General features: G+C 40.9%; 1 protein-coding gene across 2 annotated transcripts in view; it reads left to right on the forward strand.

Moving 5' to 3' along the window:
• The first annotated feature begins 1,109 nt into the window (after window positions 1-1,109).
• The window catches only part of LOC136866094 (dehydrogenase/reductase SDR family member on chromosome X), a 136,827-nt gene continuing 113,227 nt past the window's right edge, over window positions 1,110-24,709 (forward strand). For both annotated transcript variants that reach the window (XM_067142757.2, XM_067142758.2), the window contains exon 1: window positions 1,110-1,437. In XM_067142757.2, coding sequence (XP_066998858.2) covers window positions 1,266-1,437 — 172 coding nt within the window. In that variant the 5' untranslated portion in view covers window positions 1,110-1,265. The remainder of the gene's footprint in view (window positions 1,438-24,709) is intronic.

Consider the following 24,709-nt stretch of genomic DNA (forward strand, 5'->3'; position numbering starts at 1 on the left):
TTGGACAATCCACATTGCCAGTTGAATGGGAACCGCGACAATGCACACATTGAAAGAAAGTTTCAGTACAGTTCGCCGTAGTATGGTGCAATGCACATTTCCCACACCTGGGACTTGTTGCTCTGCAATGCTTATCAACGTGCCCGTACCGCTGGCATTTTTTGCAGATGATGGGAGCAAAAACATATGGCTCCACCTCTAAATGCACTTGATATAAAGACACGTACTGTGGAAGTTTCTGTGCACGAAAAACCACTTTGATAGATCCAGTAGGTACATACTGTGTGCCTTCTTCGTTAACAACTCGACGGTTCAAACGTTTTACAGATTTTATTGTAGCAGGAGACTTCAAGTGCTTTAATATGGCATCCTCAGTCAAGGTCTTCTCTACTCCCCTGATGACTCCTACCCGCAATACATTAGAGCTAGGTATGTATGCCCGTAACTGCAGCTCAACTAATATAGGGTGTTTCAAAAATGAATTTGCCTGTACAGCATAGACAAATTCTATTTGTACCCTATTGCGTCCCTTGCGGGCCACTGATTTTATGCCTGGAATATTGTTCTCATAGAAAGTCCTACCTAGGGTCATAGGATGCATGTTACCGACATTGCCTGATGCTGTGGACTCCACAAAAATAATGAAAGGTCCATAATGAGTACTAGGATAAAGTTCCTGCGACTCAGTCTTCGAATTCGAAGTAGCAGTCTCTTTATTCACTACCTCATTGGGTGTATTAGGTGTACTCACTGTACTACTATTCTCACTTAGACTATCATCCTCATCCTGTTCCATTTGAACTGTCTCTTCCCGAGCAACTTTGAGGGTTGAAGGATCAGGAGACTCCTCACCACCACTTTGCTCCCCCATAACTTACGTATTACACTCGCAAAAGCACTACTCTATACCGTCCACGCTACCTCCTCACAGCAACCGTCAACTCAACTGCACACGAGCACTGCTAAGAGGGAACTGACAACCGAACCTGAATCTCATATTTGAAGTTCCTTCGAAAGTTAAAAGATAGCGTGTGATGGGCAAAGATCGTCAACTGAATGTACGAACACACTGTTCATGTCTACATGCATCAACTTTGGTCAGGATTTGTCACGTCCTCTGGACGATGCACATGAGGATAATCTTTGTATTTGGGATGTGTCACTTTGATTACAAATGTGGCACACAATTGAAATTGTGATCCTAAAAGAAAGTGTCCGTTCTATTTTACAAAGCTCAGACGTGGCATCAAAACTTGTGTTTAAAAATGATCTTAATTTTCACATGTGCTGTTATTTTATTGGTGCTAGGTTTAACCATAAAGATGAAGTTAAATTTAAAACATCTACTATGTGAAGTTTCTTATCAACTGTACTATTATCTTCTGGGTGGAACAGCTATGTTTGAAGATTACTTTTACCGTCGAAATAATAAAATAGGTAAATACTGTACCTGTATGCAGAATGATATCAGTATATTTCATACTGGTGGGCTGTCATTAAATTTGTGAATGAATGTCTATATCTGTATTTATTTTTTTAAATTCACAAGTTGAGATAGTAAGTAATTGATAGATGACATTGAATGATTAATAAACGATAATGACGATTGATCGTATAGCCTACTTTGTTCCTAAATTTTCTTTTCAAATCTATAGGTCAAGAAAATATTATTGAGTAGCCTTATAGGCTAGAATAAATAATAATAAAATTTATTGTGCACAATGTGCATAGATGATCACAATTAGATATGATAGCGTGACGTCTACCGCGCTCTGCATAAGTGTTAGTCCTTGATAACCTCACTAATCGAACAGGACCTCAAGGAACATTTCTGGATATGATATCCTTCACATAGGCTACTTGGTCACATAGCCTACAACACAGGTTTATGTTCGGTTCATGAAATACTTTGTTTTTACACATCTTGAAGTGGAATCCGTGAACAGCCAATCTCATAACTATGTGTCTCAGTTGGTAGCCCGTTTCCATCCATTTCCGATCCGTCATGCCCTCCGTTGAATAGAAGTCTTCCCAAATGTCCCTCTTTTTTTAAATCTTAGTTTATGCAACAGATTATCATATGCTGCGCCTCCTGGTAAAACAAGATTTTATCTCAGGTCCTCAATCAGGAAAGTTCCTCTCGCAAGCTCACATACAAGTCGAGATCTTGTAGTCTTTGATACACTCGGGACTTGCTTCAGGTATCTGGATTTTATCTTTTCCAGAATTTCTAATTGCTTCACACTCAGAAATTCCCCTATGACCTCAAGCCCATAGGTTAACACTGGTAGCACTTTTACTCGAAAAATCACCATGGCTGTATCTACTGCAATTTGTGTGATGTTCTCAATGTCATTCATCGCTTTCAGAGCTGCAATCATTCTAGCTCTTATATGGATTCTGAAACTGCTGCATGTGGTCTCAAGGTTACCCCTAGGTATCTGAAACTGTTAACTGTGCGAAGGCAGATGTTATTACACGATATGTGTCTGTTTTCTTTAGTTTACCTCCTTTCCTGAATATGACTAGTTTAGTCTTCTCATTTATTTTCATTTCATTCCTGTTTGCCCAGTCCGCTAGCAAGTTCATCGCACGTTGTAGTTCTGTTATGTCATCAACCGCAATTGCCATGTCATCAGCATACAAGTACTTTTCATTGTTGGTCTTTTCCTTTATCTCTGACACTACATCGGAGGTGAAAGCGTTAAATTATATAGGACTGAGTGGATCACCTTGAAGAACTCCTATAGTCTGTGGCATCCAGTCAGACAACGCAATGCCGTCGTCCACCTGTATATAATTCTCAGCCAACAGGTTTGATATGAGTGTTGTGACATTAGATGTTCCGATTAACTTCTCCAGCTTATCTATGATTAATCTTCTGTTTACCCAATCAAATGCCTTGGAGTAGTCAATGAATGCCACAAATAATTTGCCTCGTGGCGTTTCTAGGGTAAGACGAATGTGATTAAGTAAATTCTCCAGTGCCATCGTTGTAGATCTTTTCCGTCTGAAACCAAATTGCTCCTCTGGTAACAGTGGATCTAATTTATTCATCACTCTCTTCGTTAAGATCCTCGTCAGGAATTTCAAACCCGTTTGTTCCAACGCGATCCCTCTGTAGGCATTCGGGTAATCTGCGTCTCCTTTCCCCTTATACCGCATTCGGATTGTTGCCTTCCTCCAGTCTGTTGGGACCCTTCCAGTTTTAAGACATTTGTTCAATAAGGCACTCCGCACCGGTTACATTTCCCTCACTGTCTCTTGTAGATGCTCATTTCTGAATCCATCTGGTCCTGGTGTTCTATTGCTTCTTCCTTCGTTGATGGCCTGAACGATGTCATCTGATGGTTCTCTGTGTTGTGGGCACCTGAGTGTTGATCTCATGTCTGTCGATGCAATTGTTTTGTTGAGATGTGATTTCCATGTCGATATTAGAATGTATATTGCTCTTTTCTGGTCGTAGAGCCTTGTATGGTTTCCAATTTAGCTTCTTCTATGATCCTTTTCTGTTGTTCATCCATGTACTGAATCTTTTTCCTCTTCAGGAGCTCTTTGTACTTAGCTATCTGTTGCCGGTACTCTTCCAGGTTTTCCATGTTCCTTCTTTCTCTTGCTCTGTTCAGTATTTCTAAGCTGCTTCTCCTTGCCTCATAACATTGTTTGTCAAACCAATTTTTTGACTTTCTTGTCCACAGGCTTAGAGGAGCCGCTTCTTCATAGCAATTTGCTAACCACAATGCTGCGGAATCTATTTCACCTTCATCTATCATTTTCTTCACCTGGTCGATCTGGCTTGTCTTTGCTTTCACTTTGTTTATGTCTATATTCTTTCTCATTTTGACTCCTTTTCTTGGGTCAAGTGCTTCTTTCTTCATGATGATGTCTGTGCTCACTGGTAAGTGCTTTCTTACAACGGCGCCTTCTTTGAGGACCAGTTTTGTTTTTCCCAATGTTGTGAGTCCCCTTGAAAGTATTTTATCTATTGTGCTGCCACCATTTGGTCCTACATATGTCCATTCCTGTTTCTTGTTTAACTGCACAAATCCACTGTGTCTCAGGTAGTCCACAACTTCTTCAGTTTTCCAGCTGTGTTTATCTACTGGACAGTTCAGGTCACCGGTAATTAACACCTTTTCTTCTTCATTTATCATATTCAACGCATTCCCAAGCGTATCAAATATGTCTACTGCAGTGCGTTCAGGGCTGAAGTATTCTGCCATGATCACCAAAATTTTCGTTTGTAAAATCAATAGGTTTTCATCTCTCAACAGTTGTTTACATGGGGTTAGATTAGGTTTACGAGTACTGATACCCCTCCTGACAGCGATCCCCTTTCCTTGAAGTGATTATGGCGTACACATGATAGTTGTAGAAACCTGGTACATTTATTACCGAGTCCTCCCTGATGAATGTTTCTGTTAATACACATATGCCCAATTCCTCTAGTATGTTACTTGAGATTAGATTTAATGCACCTTTCAACCCCTCTACATTCCAAGTCATGGCTCTAACCCTGTCATTACTGTGTACTACGAAATTTCAAAGGTTTCCAAAAATGCCGGCATGCTACACGGGCGGGCCAGAATGAACTGTCATGCACTCGTTCTAGGTCTTTGTACGGAATTCCAGTTTTATATGCTGTTGTCCTCTTGCTAACTGTATCACAGAACACCTTGCCATCTATGCCGTATTCCTTGAGATATTCGCATATGTCTTCCTTGGTTGTATTTGGTTCCAGTCGTCCTACACATAACCATGCGTTTGACTGCTGCCCTTATCTTGCTATCGCCTTTTCTCGCTCCTATTATTGGTCTGCTTCGTTGGGTGGTTGTGTCATGAATATCAGGAGACTCCCAGTTTTCTTCTCTCCTCTTTTGTCTCTCCTGAAGAAAGAGGAGTAAAATTATATTGTAATGTATAATCCTTATCTTTTAGTTCTAGTGTAATTTAGTCATTTAAAATAACACGTTCAGTTTGCATTGAAATAATGCAATAACTGAGCATATAATAAAGTAGAAAGTGCGCACAGTGTGCATGAGGGATGTGGTGCAGAATTTCACTAGTGTCCTTGAGCGGAGCAGCACATCTTTCTCACACACGGTCTGTACCAGGTGCATGACAAGTATTGATGTAGCACGGCCTTTGGTGAGCACTGTGCACAGCAAGCCACGTCACTACGTGGGCATAAATCGTGCCCTACATGGGGTCCATTTGCGATTCAGCATTGCGTCAGTGGAATAAAATTCCTCCCATATTTTTTTATTCTTCTCATACAACTCCTTCATACTCTAATTCTGGTGTTGCTTGTAGTAATAGTTTCAATCTCAGATCCTCTATATAAAATGCCTTCTTGGAAAGTTCGTAGACAAGTAGTGAGAGTGTGTACTTAGAGAGAGTATTTTCAAATATATTATAACTGAGCATATGAACTCAGCTCTTTGTGTGCTATCAATGTCAGTGGTGCAGTAGGTTAGACATTGAACTTCTGATCCCAAAATAGTGGGTTCAGTCCTGTTTAATGGTGATATTCAATAACTTTTTGTTGTTGACATCTATTAAAGAACTCTTGCAGAACAGAATTCTGGCAACCTAAGATCTTTTGAAGGTTGTACCAATTGAAGGGATGTAAAGCAATCAACATTCTGTATTAGTATTCTGGTTGTCCATAAAATTATTGTTGTCATGTCTGTTCCTGAAGGATCATTGAATCCATTAGCCTATATAGGCCAAAAATGAATTTAGATAGCAATAAGAATTACCAGCCTATCTACAGCAATGCATTTATTTTTATGTCTATCCCTTAGCCCCGTTTCATGATACAGGGTCGGGGATGAGGTGAGATGAAATTATATTGCATGTTTTTATGTCCGGGTGCCCTTCCTAAGACCAACCTCATTTGAGGAGCTAATGAATTTGAAATAAATGATTGTGAATGAAATTGGGTAAGGAGGTCGAAGGAATCAGCTGTAGCTTATAAATAAGAACTGTCCTAACATTTGCCTAAAAGTGAAAATGGGAAACCACAGAAAACCATTCTCAGGACAGCTGAAGGTGGAGTTCAAACCCACTCATCTCCCGAATGCAGAGCTTGGCTTCATAGCCATACCGCATTAGCGTGCATGGCCATTTCACTCAGTAGCAAGCCACAATTACTTAAATGAGTTCAATAATTTCAGTTGTTAGATGTGAGTAATAGGAATATGTACAGGTATGAACCATGGCAAGGTTGCTACATCTAAATGCTAAATTTGATTGGGTAGGCTGGGGTAAATTGGCTATAAAAATAGCTTTCTTTTTTTAAGTTTTTAGCTTGTCACCATAATATTTTCCATTCGAGTTTTGATACAGTAACTTATGTTAGCACTCTGACCTGGAATGATTCTATTGACTTCTTCTTGTCAGTTTAACTACACCCCATGGATGGGTGAATTTGGGTATGATGTGTATTATGCAAATGAAACATGCTTTAAAGTTTTTGTAATCTTAAATTACCCATCCTCATCATTATCATCATCATCGCCAATCACTCGCGAGCGAGTATGATAGTCTTCCTGTTGGTGTGTCTTCAGTTGGCTGATCAGTTCAAGTAGTCAGGGACAGAAGATACAGATTAGGTAGATAAGGCCTACTTAAGTTTAATTAAGAAAAATTCAAACAAAAATACATTAGGTTACAAACCTGATTAAAAGTCAGTCAGCCTGTACTTTAGTTAAGTACTTAAGTACCTAATAAGACTTATTTTGTAAATTTAAAATAGCCCCTATTAAAATCAGGAACAGAAAACACTTTGGATCTTTGCTCTTCATCAGTCCACTCAATATCATCAGTTTTGAGAAAAATGTAACAATGACCATCTGCCTTGCATTTGGTTGAAAACTGGACTAAATATTGATTTTTCTTGTGTGCATCTTATCATCCCCATAATGAAGCGGAGAAGCAGGAACAAGCTAGTAAAGGTCTTCTTCTTCCTAGCGTTTTTTCCGCTGGTGCAGGGTCCGCTGTTCGCCATTTTGCACAGTGAGTTTTGAAAATCTTAAACTACTGGTCAGATCATTTTGAAATTTTAACCACAGGTTGATATGCCTATAGTTAGGATACATTCTGAATTTTAACTTGATTGCTCAAATAGTTTTTGAAATAATAAAAAAAAATGATAAAAAGATTGGGTCATAAAAAATGTTCCTTGCAATGGAGTTTTCACTCATTTTCATTCATACTTGGTAAACGTATCCTAAATAGATGCATAATTAGAAATTGCTTTTGAATTTGATGGTGCCTTTAATATGAGGATCAGGAGAGAGAATCAAAATGATTACATTTATGTTTTGCCCAAAAATCAGAAATTATTTATATTTGAAACCACAAATAATGCAGTTATTTTTTCACTGACATAAAAATTAAGAGCTAATTATAATTTTCATACATATTTAAATATCCAAACCAACTTTGAACTAAATAACTTGAAAACTGCAATACAGGGAGCTTTTTTATCATAATACCTGTAACAAAAATCACTTCATGAGAAAACAGCAAATAAAGTTGGGTGGTTAGTTATTTATATCAGAACTGCCCTGTACCATATCTATAGCCCTCAGATCTCTTCAGCCTTTCTTCTAAGGACACATTTTGCAGTTTTCTCCCTTTCCTTGCAGTTTTCCCTCCTGGGGTGCTCCTTTTTCTGCCCTGATGAAGACAGCTTTGGCCACGTTGCGCACTGATCTTCAGTGAAGAAATTGTCATAGGTTCTTGCCTAATGTCATGCATCACCTCTAATGTTTTCACACAACCCATGTTAAATTCACTCTGTGCTTTTGTAACTGCTAATTCCAGCTTCTTCTTTGAAACGAAGACCTCTTTAGGGCAGTTATGCCAAATAATGCTATGGAGACTCTCATTAGCATTTTGAATTTTCCCTCTCTTGCACCTCTCCAGCAAGGCATCTGAGGCCAATCTCTGGTAAATAGGCAGTATTTTCCCAACAATTTCATATGACAACTTGGTTTTCACACAACTAATACCGCGAAGTATCAAACCAGGAATAATTAGGCACACTCCAAACTATATTACCCTTGTCACAGATCAATATACACCAACAAATATTCCAAAAACAACCCACATGGAGCGAATGTCAACAAAGATTGGTAAGAAGTAACTATAGTATTTGAATAAGCAACTCATTTATTTACATGTTTCTTCTATTTACTTCATTACTGATAACAAAGGTATATTGGATGGCATAAAGAATATGAAACTAAGAAACTAAAGGAAATTATTTCAATATTTTATGACAGGTTATTTCATTCCCATGTATAAAAGGTTATAACTTGACTATCATTGTAAAGTATGAGAATTTTCCGTTCCTAGATGTCAAAAGACACTTGCATGACCATTTCCGCAAGTGAATTTTATGGTAACTTGTTAGCAATGATATGGGAAACAAAATCCGAAGTGTTTCAGTACATGAGACAGGTAGGCGTGCCGTGCTTAGGTATTTAATAATGACGCGCAAACATCTTTAAATCACCACCAGGGCTTTAAAAATGGCGCTATGGGAAAAATTTCAACATTCTTTTTTTTTCAGATAAGGTTTGGGCGCTAATTTTCTTCAAAATTCGGTATTTTGGCCGTATTTTCATGAAAACTCACTCATAAGTCCCCTTAGTCCAGAGTCTTCCTATCGGCATTAACTATGTCATGCCAGCGCTGCTTTGGACGTCCGCATGGTTGTTACCCATTAATTTCAAAGGTGTGGGTGAAATTGGCAACTGTTCCAGGTGCAGCACGCAGGACGTGACCATACCACTGGATACTTTTTTCCTGTGCCTTCTCAGTGATGGGTGCAGTGCCCATTTACTGGCAGACGGTGTCGTTTTTGACATGATGCGGGAGTGTGATGCCCATTGACCATTGGAGCATGCGCATTTCAATGGTGTGTAGTTAGCGCTCTGTAGCTTTGTCAGCTGGTCGACATTCAACACCGTAGAAAACAACAGGACGTACTACCATGCCGTATATTTTGGACTTCAGATGTACATCCTTCTGTCGCAGAGTGCGCGTGTAACTTCCCTCCATCTCATCCATGCTGCCTTTATCCTACTTCGCACTTCATCACGTATCCCACCATCAGTCTGTAGGCGAGATCCTAGATACCCAAAGCTTGCGGTCTTCATTAAGGTCTCTCCATCAACTTGAAATGAGCTGCTGCTTGGGATGGTTTCCAGGTATTTGGTCTTCTTTTAGTTCAGTGTAAGACCGTACTGTGAGAGACGGCTGTTCCAATCTTCAACTTGACGCTGCAATCCTCTTCTGGTGGTATCAGCAAGTGCAACATCGTTTGCGTATAAGAGTCCAGGGGACACTGCTCTGCAAGTCCCATGTAATTGTGTCCATGACAAGAATAAAGAGCAATGGGGAAAATGCAGAGCCTTGATGTACACCGACTTTCACTGGGAAGCTCTCTGAGATGCCGACAGTGCAATGTACACGACTTGTGGTGTTCGTGTAAATCATCTTGATCCAGTTGACAAGCATTTCTGGTACACTATGGTCACGAAGTGCATACCAGATAACACGATGTGGAATGCAGTCTAAAGCCTTTCCAAGATCAAGGAAGGCAATATGTAGTGGTTGTTGTTTCTCTTGATGCTTTTCAATGAGCATTCTGGCAGCAAAGATGGCGTCAGTTGTTCCAGCACCTTGATGTGATCCTGCACTGGTTGGTACTAATGCTGACAATATCACGCAGTCGTCTATCGAGGATTCTCTAAAAAATCTTCGATGTTTATGACAAGAGGCAAATTGGACAGTAATTTGCACATTCTGCTGGGTCACCTTTTTGCTTAAAGTTAGGCACAGTGATGCTTTTAGCCCAATCACTGGGGGAAAAAAACCAGAGTTAACTATGACATTGAAAAAGTTGGTTAGCCAGGTGGTCGCGGTTTCTTTTGATTCCTGCAATTTCCAGAAGTCTGCCGGAAGATCATCGGGTCCTGGTGCGTTTGCTTCTTCATACTCCTGATGGCGTTGCTGACTTCCTCTGGTGTGATGTATGAGATAGGACCTGCTGTTGCATTACTTTCTGGAATAGGAGGATGTGAGAATTCAGTGTTGGAAATCTCTTCTTCAAAGTGTTGTTGCCAACGTTTGAGGATGTCCTGTTTGTCTTGTAATTGCTGACCATCTTTGCCTTGTATGCACACATAGTACTCAATATCCTGTGCAGACTTTGTTCTAGCTTTGGCCAGCCGGAAGATAGTTTTCTCTCCTTCCTTTGAATCCAGTGTTGCATACAGTTTATTATAGTGACTGCGCTAGCTTCAGCAACGGCTTTCTTAGCCTCACATTTGGCTATGACATATCTTTCCCTGTTCTCTGGAGTCTTTTGTGAAACCTACTTTTCTATATGCCCTCGTCTTTTCATGTACCTTCTCTTGGACTTGGGCCATCCATAATCACATTTGCTTGTCAATACGGTGGGAACTAGGTTTTGTTGTACCCAAGGTTGCTGCAGCGGTTGCATTGACGGATTTGCAGAATGTGGTCCATGTGTTGTCAGTTGCGTTCGGGTCGATGGGAGGAAAATTTACACTGCCTGCTAAGGTCTCCTTTTGATCTTTAAGCTTCCACCACTTGATCTTTTCAGGGGGGCATTTTTCTCTCTACTTCTATGATGTTTACAGATTCTTAAGTCTGCCATGAGGAGCTTGTGTTGAGGGGTTACACAGTCAGATGGTATGACCTTCACATCTAATACTAGTCTGAGATCACAATGTTGAACAAGGATAAAGTCAATTTGGCTGCTATAGTCGCCACTAATGTAGGTGATGAGGTGGTTGATGTGGTTTTTGAAAAATTTGTTTCCAATAACCAAGTCAATTGCCTCGGCAAAATCCAAAATTTGAGTACCATCATCATTTTGGATACTGTAGCCATTACCACCATGGCAGCTATAACCATCCTTGGTGTGACCAACATGCCCACCACAGAGAAGTAGAAACTCATCTTGAGGACACGCTGAAACATTGTCTTGTAGCTCCTGCCAAAACTGTTCCTTTTCTAGGTCACCACAGTCAGATTGTGGTGCATGTGTAGAGAAGACACGGAGTTGAGAAGATAGTGTCATTACAAGAAATTCTGAATTTTTTACCCAGTGATTTCATCCCGTGTTTGATTATATCACACGCAAAAAAAATGTTTGGACCTCACTGAAACACTTATTTTTCATTTCCGTCTTCTCATTTGTTTTCATTCTTTTCTCTGTGGGTTTTAACACACTTTTTAGCTTCAATTATATAAAAATGTTAACCTTTTTTTCACTGAGAATGTCTCAAGTGTGTTGTTTGTTGCTCCATATGTTGATGGAGATATGTATATATTGCATTGTTTTTTATTTTCTGTCATGTCTCTTTTGTTTTTTCATTTCTTCCTTTATTATGTTTTTGGCACATTTTTAGCTTCTATTATGTAAATAACTTTAACCCCTTTTTTCACTGAAGATGGCTCAAACGAGTCGAAACATGTTTGTCTTTTATTACTCCATCTAATGATGGAGTTATGTATTGAATAGGAGGACACCTTAAATTTTCCTTTGTAAAGATAGAGTGTTGATAGTAATTGACATGAGGCGGTCTGAATAGCACTGAACCTCAGGATACAGATCTCTGCACATGGTTATGAGGATGTTTAGGGGTTGTAGTGAGGATGTAAAGGAAAGGGCTTGTAAGTCTCTGGTAAGACCCCAACTAGAGTATGGTTTCTGTGTATGGGACCCTCACCAGGATTACTTGATTCAAGAACTGGAAAAAATCCAAAGAAAAGCAGCTCGATTTGTTCTGGGTGATTTCCGGTAAAAGAGTGGCGTTACAAAAATGTTGCAAAGTTTGGGCTGGGAATAACTGGCAGAAAGGAGACAAGCTGCTCAACTGAGTGGTATGTTCCGAGCTGTCAGCGGAGAAATGGCGTGGAATTACATTAGTAGACGAATGAGTTTGAGTGGCGTCTTTAAAATTAGGAAAGATAACAATATGAAGATAAAGTTGGAATACAAGAGGACAAATTGGGGCAAATATTCGTTTATAGGAAGGGGAGTTAGGGATTGGAATAACTTACCAAGGAAGGTATTCAATAAATTTCCAATGTCATTGAAATCATTTAAGAAGAGGCTAGGAAAGCAACAGATAGGGAATCTGCCACCTGGGCAACTGCCCAAAATGCAGATCAGTATTGATTGATTGATTGATTGATTGATTGAATCTCGCAGGCTGGCGCAGACGATGATGGCAACACCATTCCTGTTGGATGTACCATGGTAGATCAGTTTATAGCTATCTCCGATGTCACAAGATTTCTGGCCTTTCCAACGTGTTTCTTGCACACATGCAATGTCCACTTTCTGTTCTTTCAGCATCGCTGTTAGTTCGCGACTGCGTTCAGTAAGTGTGTCATTGTTGAGCATGGCGATGCGTAAATGTTGTTTGCGTTGAGCTAGCTTCTTTAGCTGGTTCCGCCCTTGTCCATTTGTCACGGCGGTCAGGCAAGTCCAATGCGTGTCCCTTCTGGGGGACTCCTAGCATTATCTGACAAAATTGACGTAGACATGATTCATGGATTGAGACAGAGCTAGCGACTGGCTTTTCACTACAGCCTGGTGTCGGGCATTTTAGAGCTACTTCCAGCAGGAATTTAGGCCGCCCCTAACATGGAGAGCAGACGTCTTTCGTAACCGCTCCTAACATGGAGAACAGATGCTAACTCTGATATGCCTAGAGTTATGGACAAATACCTTTTACTCTTACTAATCCTGAATACTAGGATGCCACTTCCGCCAGCTGCACTGTTCTGAATTCCAGCTTCTCCACCATTGCTACCATTGTGGACTTCGCTCATAACCCTGAGCTGAGGCCCTCCATATTAATGACCCCTGGAGAGAGGGTATCCCAGTAGTATAAAGCCCCCAGGTGTAGGGCTGCCTGTTGGTCTGCGAGTTCATTTCCGAGGTATCTTCACCAGCCCACATTTCTGTAGGCCCTCTATCTGCCACCTGGGGACACGCCCTCTGGGGGTTGACAGGCTCCCCCAAGCTAGTCAGGGTATGAGAAGAAATAAATCTGGATAAACCAGAGCAAATTACTTCCACACGAGTGCAGTAGTATGTTTAAAATGTGGGGTTTATTCTTATCCTTTTATGTTTTCAGTACTCATGTCTTTATCTCTCCTTTCTGTTGCTACCTCTGCCCACATAGGATGTCATTGTGTTCATGCTTTTCATCATCATCATCTTAATTTCCAGTTTCCAGCTTCCCGGGTTAGGTTGTGAATCAAGGACCTCCATCGCTGCCTGTCTCTCCACCACTCTTCTCCTTTTTTATGTACATCTTCTGGTTTTCTTCCCCTCTTCTCTATGCACTCCCACACTGAATCTGTCCACTTCTTTCTGGGTCTTCCTTGTGGTCTCTTTCCTGTTAACTTCTCTGAAAAAGCTTTTTTTTGCACTCTCTCTTCTCCCATTCTCATCATACGTCCATACCACTTTAGCTTTGTTGTTTCTATCCCGTCTTGAAGTTTCACGATTCCTGTCCGTTTTTTCCTTATCTCTTCATTTCTAATTCTATCCTTTCTGGTCTTGCCCTCGATGCCTCTTAGGAATTTCATCGCCACTGCCTGTATTCTACTCTCCTCTTGTTTTGTTGTAGTCCACGATCCAGCTGTATAGGTTAGTAGAGGTTCATAATTGTTTCATCCTTTTATGTTTTCTTATTCTCTTACTGGTACCTAACTTCATATTAATGATTTATAGTGTTGATTTTATTTTCAATTGTTAATAACTTAATCTAGATCATAAGTTAAACTTTTCCTTGCACAATACTCAGCTGTATGGTGGACTCCTTGGCTGAACAGTCAGCATTGAGGCCTTCAGTTCAGAGGGTTCTGGGTTTGATTCGCAGCCAGGTTGGGGATTTTAATCACGTTTGATTAATTCTTATGACTCAAGGGCTGGGTGTTTGTCCCAACACTCTCCACTTCATACTCGCACAACACACCACACTGCCAACCACCACAGGAACATGCAATAGTGATTACATCCCTTCACATACGGTTAGCATCAGCAATAACATCTGGCCATAAAACAGGGCCAAATCCACTTTGTAACACAGTTTGCACCGAGTTTATTAACTTAACCATAGTGGTTTGATTTTATATTAGTCCATATTGACTACAATCAGTACTCCAATAAATTTAGTTATATTTGAAATCAGCCTTGTCAATACTTAAAGTTACTTATTTATTATCTCATAATATACCGTATATGTTTTGAGGACCTTAGTGTCCTCTTCCTCAGTGGTTTACTCAAACTACCAATTATCTCCTGGACCTATTTATTTTTAATTATTATTACACAGGTCAAGTACATCCTGCTACCTGTGACTGTCTGGCCAAGGGTTGGGCAGCTGTTACCAAACTGACAAACTAAGGGAGAACCAATGGCTATGGGCAGAGGAGTTCACCCCTAGGGGGCCATTGTGTAGGAAATGACACATAAATTCAACTGGAAGCTGCTGCCTGGCAGATGTGGCAGGAGACTGCTAAAGGCTAAGGGAGATAACTCTGACAGAAGATCTTCTCTAACGTGAGGCCTGACAAGTCAGTTGGAGAGTAACTGCAATTGCTTTCAACACTTATACAAGCCTCGGATGCAAACTAAGAACTCGGAGTAGACAACAGCACGCGCAGACCCACGCCAGGTATGATGACTTACAGCCTGATGATAGGCTAAGCCTTGCGATTGTGCAACAACCCCGGAGAAGACAACACACTTGAATAGGAACAATCAATGTACTGAGTTTGACTGGGAAATGTGAAGAGTTAGTGGATATATCATGGAGAGAAGGAAAATATCAATCCTAGGACTGAGTGAACCTAAATGGAAAGGTAAAGGGAAGAAAGAGTTGAGGAAAAACTATACCCTGTACTGGAATGGTAACAACAGAGACATGGGAAATGGAGTAGGATTGATATTCTCTAAAGAGTCAGATGGTATTACAGAGATTGAGAACATCAATGAGAGGATAGTAAAGGCAACAGTTCACCTTGGGAAAGAGAAGCTGACAGTGGTGCAAGTGTATGCCCCTCAGATAGGTTGCAATCAAGATGAAAAGCAGCTCGATTTGTTCTGGGTGATTTCCGACAAAAGAGTAGCGTTACAAAAATGTTGCAATGTTTGGGTTGGGAAGAATTGAGAGAAAGAAGAAGAGCTGCTCGACTAAGTGGTATGTTCCGAGCTGTCAGCGGAGAGATGGCGTGGAATGACATTAGTAGACGAATAGGTTTGAATGGCATTTATAAAAGTAGGAAAGATCACAATATGAAGATAAAGTTGGAATTCAAGAGGACAAACTGGGGCAAATATTCATTTATAGGAAGGGGAGTTAAGGATTGGAATAACTTACCAAGGGAGATGTTCAATAAATTTCCAATTTCTTTGAAATCATTTCGGAAAAGGCTAGGAAAGCAACAGATAGGGAATCTGCCACCTGGGCGACTGCCCTAAATGCAGATCAGTATTGATTGAAGTTTCTCAAAGACCTAGAAGAGATCATCAGTGAAGGGAGGGCAATCATCATCGGGGACCTCAATGCACAGCTCAGGACAGACAGGAATGGCTATGAGAAGGTGATGGGACCACATGGCTATGGGAGAAGGAATTCAAAAGGCGAACATCTCCTAGACTTCTGGATAAGAAACTGTTTGGTAGTAAAAAGCAGTTGGTTCAACAAAAGAGTCAATCACAAAATTACCTGTTACAGCTGGGATGAAAAGAGCAAGACGGTCATTGACTATGTCATCACAGATAAAGAAAGAAGTAGACTTGTGACTGATGTCAAGGTGATTCTAAGTGAGAACCTCAATAGCGACCACCAGTTATTAGTAGCAGATCTGAAAGACATTAATGTACCAAAGATAACATCCAGGAAATTACCTAAGTTTAAGATGTGGGAACTACAACAGATTGGAAAAAGGACCAACTTTGAGTACTGTATAAGAGGACAACTGCCTACTGAAGAAGTGGAGAGTGGTAAGGTAGGGTGGACAAGAATTAAAAACACCTTGATAAAAGAAGCAATAGAGGTTTGCAGGAAGACAAGTGCAAGAGTAAGGGAAAAAGAGACACCCTAGTGGAATGAGAGAGTAAGATCCTCAATAAAGGAAAGGAACATGGTACAAAAAGAATGAGAGAGAGAGAAATCCAAGCCAGAACAGGTAAGGGACGAGGGAAAGATCAGAGACCTCGAACAAGTTTACCGGGATAAGAAACTGAGAGTTTAGTGGAAGAGGAGAAGATAAAGTGCTGGGAGAAATTTACTCCAAAAGTGAAGGAAGACTGCAGAGGCAATATGAAACTATTGTTCAGAGTGATCAAAAACAAAAGGAATTCACTTGAAACCATCAAAGTAATTGAAGATCCTGATGGAAACTTGGCCAGGAAAGAAGAGGGCATCAGAGAGGTTCTGAGGAATCATTTTGATCACCTATTGAACAGGACAGAAGCAGATCAGAGAACAAAAGAACCAGCTATTGAAACCTGCACAGAGGTACTTCCCATTACATGGGTAGAAACAGAAGCAGCCCTTAAGAAGATGCTGCAAGGGAAATCCCCAGGAATCAATGAAGTCAGCACGGACATGATTAAAACAGCAGGAGTCCAGGGTTTACAGTGGTTACGCAGAGTGCTCAATGCAGTTTGGAAAGATAGCAAGATACCTACTGATTGGAGCAAGGGTGTCATTATCCCCCTGTTTAAGAAAGGAAATCGCCGAAAATGCTTCAACTACCGGGGAATAACACTCCTTTCTCATGGGCTTAAGATTCTTGAGAAAATCTTAGAGAGCAGATCGCGAGTCATCTTAGAGCCACAGTTTGAAAAGGAACAGGTATGGCTTCAGGCCTAACAGGTCCACAACAGACCTAATCTTCAGCGTCCACATGTTAATAGAAAAACATTGGGAAAAAGGCAAAGACATGTTTATGGTTTTCCTTGACATTGAGAAGGCATATGACAGCATTGCAAGAGAGAAGATATGTGAATGCGTGAGAAAAAGGAATGTGCCAGAGGGACTGGTGAGGAAAGTTAAGATACTGTATGAGAACTGTACCAGCTGTGTGCGATTGGGTGATGAACATACATCCTGGTTCAAGACCGAAAGTGAAGTCCAGCAAGGGAGTGCACTATCCCCATTATTGTTTATCACCATCATGGATGATATAATGAAGAACATCAAGAAAACCTCTGGTGAACTAAATGCAGTGGCCTTTGCTGATGATGTTATGATCTGGGGAGAAACTGAGGAACAAGTACAGTCGAGACTCAATGAATGAAAGGTTAAGTTCCAGGAGTTCAATCTCAAGATAAGCGAACTCAAAACAGTAGTGATGGCAATAAACAGAGAGGGATGACCAGCGAACATCATGCTACGAAACCATCCACTAGAAGGTGTGGAAAGCTTTACATACCTCGGCAATGTAATATCTCGAGATACACTAGCCACAGAGGAGGTGGCAAATAGAGTACAGAAGAGTTCTCACTTTTACCAGCAAGTACAAACACTCCTCTGGGATCCCAAAGTACCAACAAAATCAAAGCTGGTGATGTTCAATCAGTACTTCATACCAATCTTAACCTATGGTATTGAAACCTGCACCCTCACTAAGAAAGACTCATCAAGGTTGCAGGCATCCGACTCAGTTTCAACTTGTCTTTCCAATCTTCTGTAAATAACACATGTTAAAATTTTGCAGGCATGAGATACTAAACTAATGGTGAGGTAGCTTTCAAACCTGTCAGTACCTGCCTTTTTAGGAATAGATATAACAACATTCTGCCTAAAATCAGATAGCACTTCTGTATCATACATTATACACACTAAATGGAATAATCTTGCCATGGTGGTTTCTCCTAAAGCAGTCAGTAATTCTGAAGGTATGTCATCAATTCTTAATGTAAGGTCCCTTAAAAATTATTTCAAATCCAAGATCTACAAGGTGTTCACCTGCACTATTGCATTGTATGATACAGATTGCTCGATGGCAACAGAGGATTTGGGAATTTCCTTTCTCAGTCATGTTACAACTGAAGTTATCCAACGATAATATGGTGTGTAATTAATTATTGACCAAGAGTGTTGGCCATGCAGTTAAGGTTGCATAGCTGTGAGCTTGAATTCGGGAGATGGTGGGTTGAAATCCCACATTTGGCAGCCCTGAAGATGGTTTTCCATGGTTTCCCATTTTCACACCAGGAAATGCTCGAGCTATACCTTAATTAAGGCTACAGACGCTACTCTCTCAATTCTAGCCCTTTCCCATCCTTGTGTCGCCGAAAACCTTTGATGTGTAATGCAACTTTAACCACTAGAAAAAAGAAAATCTCTGTATATAAAAGCAAGTTGGCTTGGAGCGATCTATATAGGGTTGGGGGTCCAATACCCGGACAGATCCTATTTCCTGACACTCGTAACGTCTGTGTGGTTTACATTTGAAATAAGTGTCAGATGTGTTTTTGAAACAGTTAACTAGATGGCAGCATCTTCTTGCAGTAGAGTAAAACAGTAGTGAATGGCAGAACTCGTCAGTTCTAGCTCCAGACAATATCAAATGAAATATGGTAAGGCACATGTGTGGCAGCGTACTTACCTCTCGCACTCCTTTCCCCGCAACAACACGTCTTCTCTCACCTATACTTTTCCTTGACTGTATATTTATTCTGATCTTTCACTTAAATTGAGATGTACAACCTGTGAGTAAAAGAATTATAGTATTGAAGATGAAAGGCAATGTGTGGGTGTAATATGTAGGTCACAGCACGTGTGATCATGGCATAAAATTTGAATAATGGACGGACTTGTTCTTATTTCCGGATGCTTGATTGTTCCCAATTCCAGACACCAGTACATACTGTAATGGTTGTCGAGTCTGCCATGCTAACTCGCTACGCGCCGGGGCCGTCACCCATCGCCCCACCCCCCTTACGCTCGAGCGCGCCAATCCACGAGCAACACTCAAGCGCTGGGCCGGCCCTTCTCACTTCTATCTGCGGTCGCACCGCAGCAAACTACGGAAACGACTGGAAGACTAATCTGGAGTCTTCTATTTCGCGAGGTCCCTCGATCCATCGAACATCCGGACTATTCCAGAAGGGCTGGCGCAGGTATAAAAGAGCAGTTAGTTGCCTACAGAGTTAGTCAGTGAGAATTGTTCAGAGTGTGAGGGTGAGGAGTGAGCGCAGTCAGGCTGAGGTGTCAGCCTAAATGGAGTATCTGCCTGTGGGAGCGGAGGACTCGTTCCTGTCTCGTTGACGTCGTGCGTGTGTATCTCTTGGGACCGGCTACGGGAGAAGAACCTTGGGTGTTCTGGAGTAGCGCGAAGAGAGCACTGGGTGCCGACGTGGAAGACTGCGGAGTTCAACGGGTTGAGTGAAGAGCGAATACTATCCCGACCTGCGAGGCTGACGACCGTGACAGCGCTAACGAGTGTGACTGAGTGGCTGAGAGAGTGTACTGTAAATAATCGATGACTATGTGTGTGTGTGTGTGTCATTGTAGATGGAACCCAAGAGAAACTAAAGAGAGAGAGCGTGCGAACCGTAAGTGTGTAAGTGTACTTGTGTAACTTGTAAGCTCGGCTATTGTCTCTGTGTGTGTGTAAATCTGTAGTGGTAGTGCTTAGTTAATAAATCTTAGAAATAGGTTGCTACCAGGTGCTGTACTCATTTATTTATCTACCCCGCCAACCCGTTACAATACCAATGATATATTCTAAGCTGGTTAATTGTACAAGTTAAAGAGACCACCAACATATATAAAGACATAATTATTAAATGTAATTACTCTTTTATGTTTGATAACTTTGGTTCTCAGACTATCAATTCAACTTAGAGGGGTGCCCAAGATAAAGGGGTCTGACTTTTTCTTCACATATCAGTACAGCAGTGCTGTAGATACATTCTGAGATGAAGAAAGTATACAGTAAACACAAGATACTATCTGCATCTGATGGGAAGTCGTGGCAACTTGTAGATATGGCAGGAGTAACAGAGGTTAGGGGCTGAGCTTGCATCCAGGAGATAGTGGGTTCGAACCCCACTGTCGGCAGCCATGAAGAGGGTTTTCCGTGGTTTACCATTTTCACACCAGACAAATACTGGGGCTGTACCTTAGTGAAGGCCACACCCGCTTCCTTCCCATTCCTAGGACTTTCCTATCCCATCGTCGCCATAAGACCTATCTGTGTTGGTGTGACATAAAGCAAAAAAAAAAAAAAAAAACAGATACTGTACTCATTACAAACATTAATCGTGTTGTACTACCACTTTGAAACTTCACAACACCTCAATTCACAAGAGTCACCATGGACGGAACAGGTGTTTTATGTCAGGCCTTGAGACTTGAGATAGGCACATGTGTGGCAGCGTACTTACCTCTCGCACTCCTTTCCCCGCAACAACACGACTTCTCTCACTTGCTTCTTATTCGAATGCCAGGTGGAATGAGGAAGATACAGTTACAGGGAAAACGCACCCTCAAAAGCTATTTCTTTAAACCCATTGTGTATTGTGTTCGTGACGACTGAACCCTTATCAGGCAATTTAGCACTTCTAACAGGACAGACTTGATATGACCCTCAGGGCTGACCAGCTTCAGTTATAGAGGGGTGTCCAAGATAGAGGGGAAATGAGGCTCTACCTCAACCCCGTCCTGAAAAATTAAAAAAAATGACAAGGACAATACGTGTTTATGTGCTTTCGTGGGATTAACTATTTCAGTGATGTTTCTGCACGAATAAGATCATGGATTCAGTGCGATCTGTGCCAGATATGGTTTCACAAAGTATGTGTGGGAACGACATGATTTTATGTGCGACAAATATATTGAAAATAATATGAAATGTAAATAGTAATGTACGTGTGTGTGTTAAGTTGAATAGTGGGGAAAGAAACCATCGGAACTGGCAAAGATATGATGTCCGGGAAATGGCACACTATGTTTCAGTGGTGTCCGTATTTAAGACCATCTGTTCCTATTTTCGGATGTTTTCAATTAATTCTTCAAATATTATTTTCTTGTAAGTATGTAAGATTATCTAAATGTTAATCCTACTAGTGTCATTAAAGCATCAATATTATGAAACTGTATATATTTCAGCAGTAGAAATATTCACTGATGTGCTACATCCAAAAACATCTGAATTGTCTGGTTATAGGGCCCCCTATCCTATACAGGTATAAAAATGAAAATAGACGTGAATTAATGAGGCACTTTCAGGCATCTCAGAAACTTTACAACTTGGTACCAGAGAAGGTGATGACCTCAGGATCCCTAGAAAAATCGAAAATCCTCAAAATCTTGTGAGGGGGCGTGCTGGGGGGGCTTCTTATTTTGGGCTCAGCTAAGAACGCAATCGTATATATTTATCCAAAGCGATGACCTGTAGGTTTCCTGGGCTTAAAAATTTTCAGGAAATTCTTCATTTTTACCCCCTCCCGCCCAAATCAAGATGGCAGTGCAATCTGCCAGGCAAGCTAGAAAATTGAAATTGGGCAAAATTATAGCTTTTAGCCTGTTACCAATGGAAAAATTCCAAGATGTTTAAATTTTTCACTTATCACCCCCGAAAAATATCAAAATATGGAGGCAATTTTAATGATGGTGCAGACTTTCCTTTCGAGGTATTTGGTGGCTAAACGGTCCTATTACAAAATGGATGACACAGTCTTGGTTCAGTTTGGAGTGATCTACAAGTTAGGTCCTTTGACTTTTTGTCGTACCTCTTATACATTAGATTTGGCTGTATTTCTCGATTGTACATACATTTTGTGATTTTTACACTTATATTTCATAGTTTGACACACTTATAGGAAAGATAGATTCATCGAATTTGGCATGCTCATTGACACGACTGATGGCCATATTCGAGCCAAATTTCATGGTTCTAGCTTCCACATAAGTATGCGAAAAATAATGTAAAGTGTTAAAAATGTACCCAAATTTCTCCCCATTCAAACTTTCTAACTCAATCTTACCCATAAATAGAGGAGATAGGAGAAAATGTCATAGGATCTGCCATGTACGTGCTAAAAGGGGCATTTGATTTTTCAAATCTGTTAATATGACGTACTATTAAGCAGCATTTAATCTGTATATGAATGTCTGCTATGATTTAAACGTGGATATACCTTTGTATATTGATGTGTACAGTATTCATTGAAGTCAATTTGTAGCAATCTAGAAAGGGTGTGGCTGTCATTAATGTTAAAACTTTACAAATTGACAGTGACTGTCAGCAGGAAGGCATCTCCTGTTGTAATCAAGTCTCCCCACATCTACTTTGACTGGCAGTAGGAATGGGGTCCTTCTCCAACTCCTGTGTAACTGGCATTAGTAAGGAGGGCCTACTATTTTAATGAATAATTTCCTTCTCAGTTTGACTAGCAGAAGGCAAGGCAGCATGCAAATTTGTTTAAATCTCCCTAGCCATTTGTGTCTGGCAGTAGGCAAGGGTGCCCTGCATTATTAACTAATTTACCCCATGTAAATGTGACTGGCATTAGGCAAAATGGCCTGGTATTATAATCGAAACTCACCAATTCAAGTTTAACTGGCAGTAAGCTGACTGGCATTAGGAAGAGGGGCCTGTCGTTATGATGATAACAGTTTAACTCAGTTTTGCCGTTATAATGAAAGCTCCGCAACTGGAATGTGTCCAGAAGTAGTAAAGGCGGCCTACCATTGTAATGAAAACTCCCCAAATCGATTGTGACAGGCAGTAGGCAATGGAGCCTGCCATCATAATGAAACTTCCGAACTCGATTGTGAATGGCAGTAGGCAAGTGAACCTGCCATTATCATCACAACTCCACAACTCACACCTTACGTGGGAAAGAACGTATGGGGTCCTACCCATGACATTTCTTTGTTAACGCTAAGAGACATGCTATTTAATAAAATCTCACTCACCGCATGTAGGCTACAGTAATTTACGTGGAAATCTGTATACGATGTAAAATAACGTAGCAAAACACGGGTACATTTGCTAGTTACAAAGTTAGGGAAGACGATTGTTACTGGCATGGTCTTTATCTTGCTCAGAGTGATACCTTCTGCTGTTGCCAGAACTGTTTACACACAGGCAATTGATGGCCAATGGACACAGGTGAGCAAAGCAGAAATTGCAGAAACCTGTTAATAAGGAGATGCAAATAATCATGCTATACCTTGAAAACACGGTTGATTGAACAGTGTGGTGTTACAAGATCTGAAGAGCAAACTTTGTGTCTGCTAAAAGAAAGTAAAAGAAAAGTAAGGACCATTTCATCGTTGGCGGAGGCGGCTGCAACTCGTATCCGAGTAAACATATACTTCAGCAGTTTACATTTTCACATTCTTAATGCTTCGTGAATATGTTTCATATGACTTAGTAGCCCAGTCTTGGCATGAAACATGCAACCACACAGATCACATGGAATAGCTGGGGGAAGGCGGGACTGAGCTTGATGGAGCTTTTGTGCTTGTTTATCCTCTTCACATAGTCATCATTCCTCTTCAAACACCGTAACTGATGTAAAAATAGTATGGCACCAGAGTGTATGATTCTCAGCAAGCATATCCCAGAATTGATTGTTAATTCCAGCTCTTTTCACAGTATGCGTTAGCTGATCCTTGAAACGTTTCAAAGGGGCTCCATGAAGTCTTGTGCCAGAGCAGAGTTCACTATACAAGAGATTATGAGGAAGCCTGGTTTCACTCATGCGACAGATGTGTCCTATCCATCTGAGACGGTGACCAATGATGGTAGACTCAATGCTTATAGCATGCGCTTTCTCAAGAACTGCAAGGTTGGTGGCATGGTCCTTCCATTTGATGTTAAAGATGGATCTAAGTTTTTGCAGATAGAAGCACTCTAGATTTTTGACGTCCTGACAGTAGGGAGTCCAAGTTTCACAACCATAAAGCAGTGTTGATATGACAACAGCATGGTAAACCATGATCTTGGTATGCGTTGTAAGGTCCTTATTCATGAAGACACGGCGGGATCAACGTCCAAATGCTGAGTGGGCAGCACTAATTCTACTATCCACATCTTGTGAGCAGTTAGCATTTATTGAGAGGATACTTCCTAGATATGAAAAGTGATTGCCTTGCTTCAGTGGAGTGTCCACAGTGGAGATATTGAAAGCTGGGAGTTTCTACCCAGGTGCAGGCTGTGCAAGTACTTTGGTTTTCGTTTTTGGAACATTAATGGAGAGATCAATACAATCGCAGGCACTTTTGAAACAGCTGATGGACTGTTGCAGCTCATCAGGTGTGATCTGCATATTGCATATTGTAATTCTGTAACAGAGGAAATCTTAGTAAGCTTTTGGGAGCAAAGTCTAGCCAGATTGAACAGTCCCCCCATCAAAGTGATATCTGACCTTTACACCTTCGTTGTCTGTAGATGTTCCATATAACATGGCACCTAGATAAAGAGCGAAGAGTGTTGGAGCAAGCACACGTCCCTGTTTCAATCCATGAGTAATTGGAAATGGATCAGAGATAATATTTTGATGAATGATTTGCTCAGATGTGTTATCATGAAGAGCCATGACCAGATCTTCAAAATGCTATGGACAGACAAAGTGTTTCAGTACTGTCCACATAGCTGGTCTCAGGACTGA

The sequence above is a fragment of the Anabrus simplex genome, chromosome 3 (genome assembly GCF_040414725.1).
Source record: "Anabrus simplex isolate iqAnaSimp1 chromosome 3, ASM4041472v1, whole genome shotgun sequence".
Classification (NCBI taxonomy): Eukaryota; Metazoa; Arthropoda; class Insecta; order Orthoptera; family Tettigoniidae; genus Anabrus; species Anabrus simplex.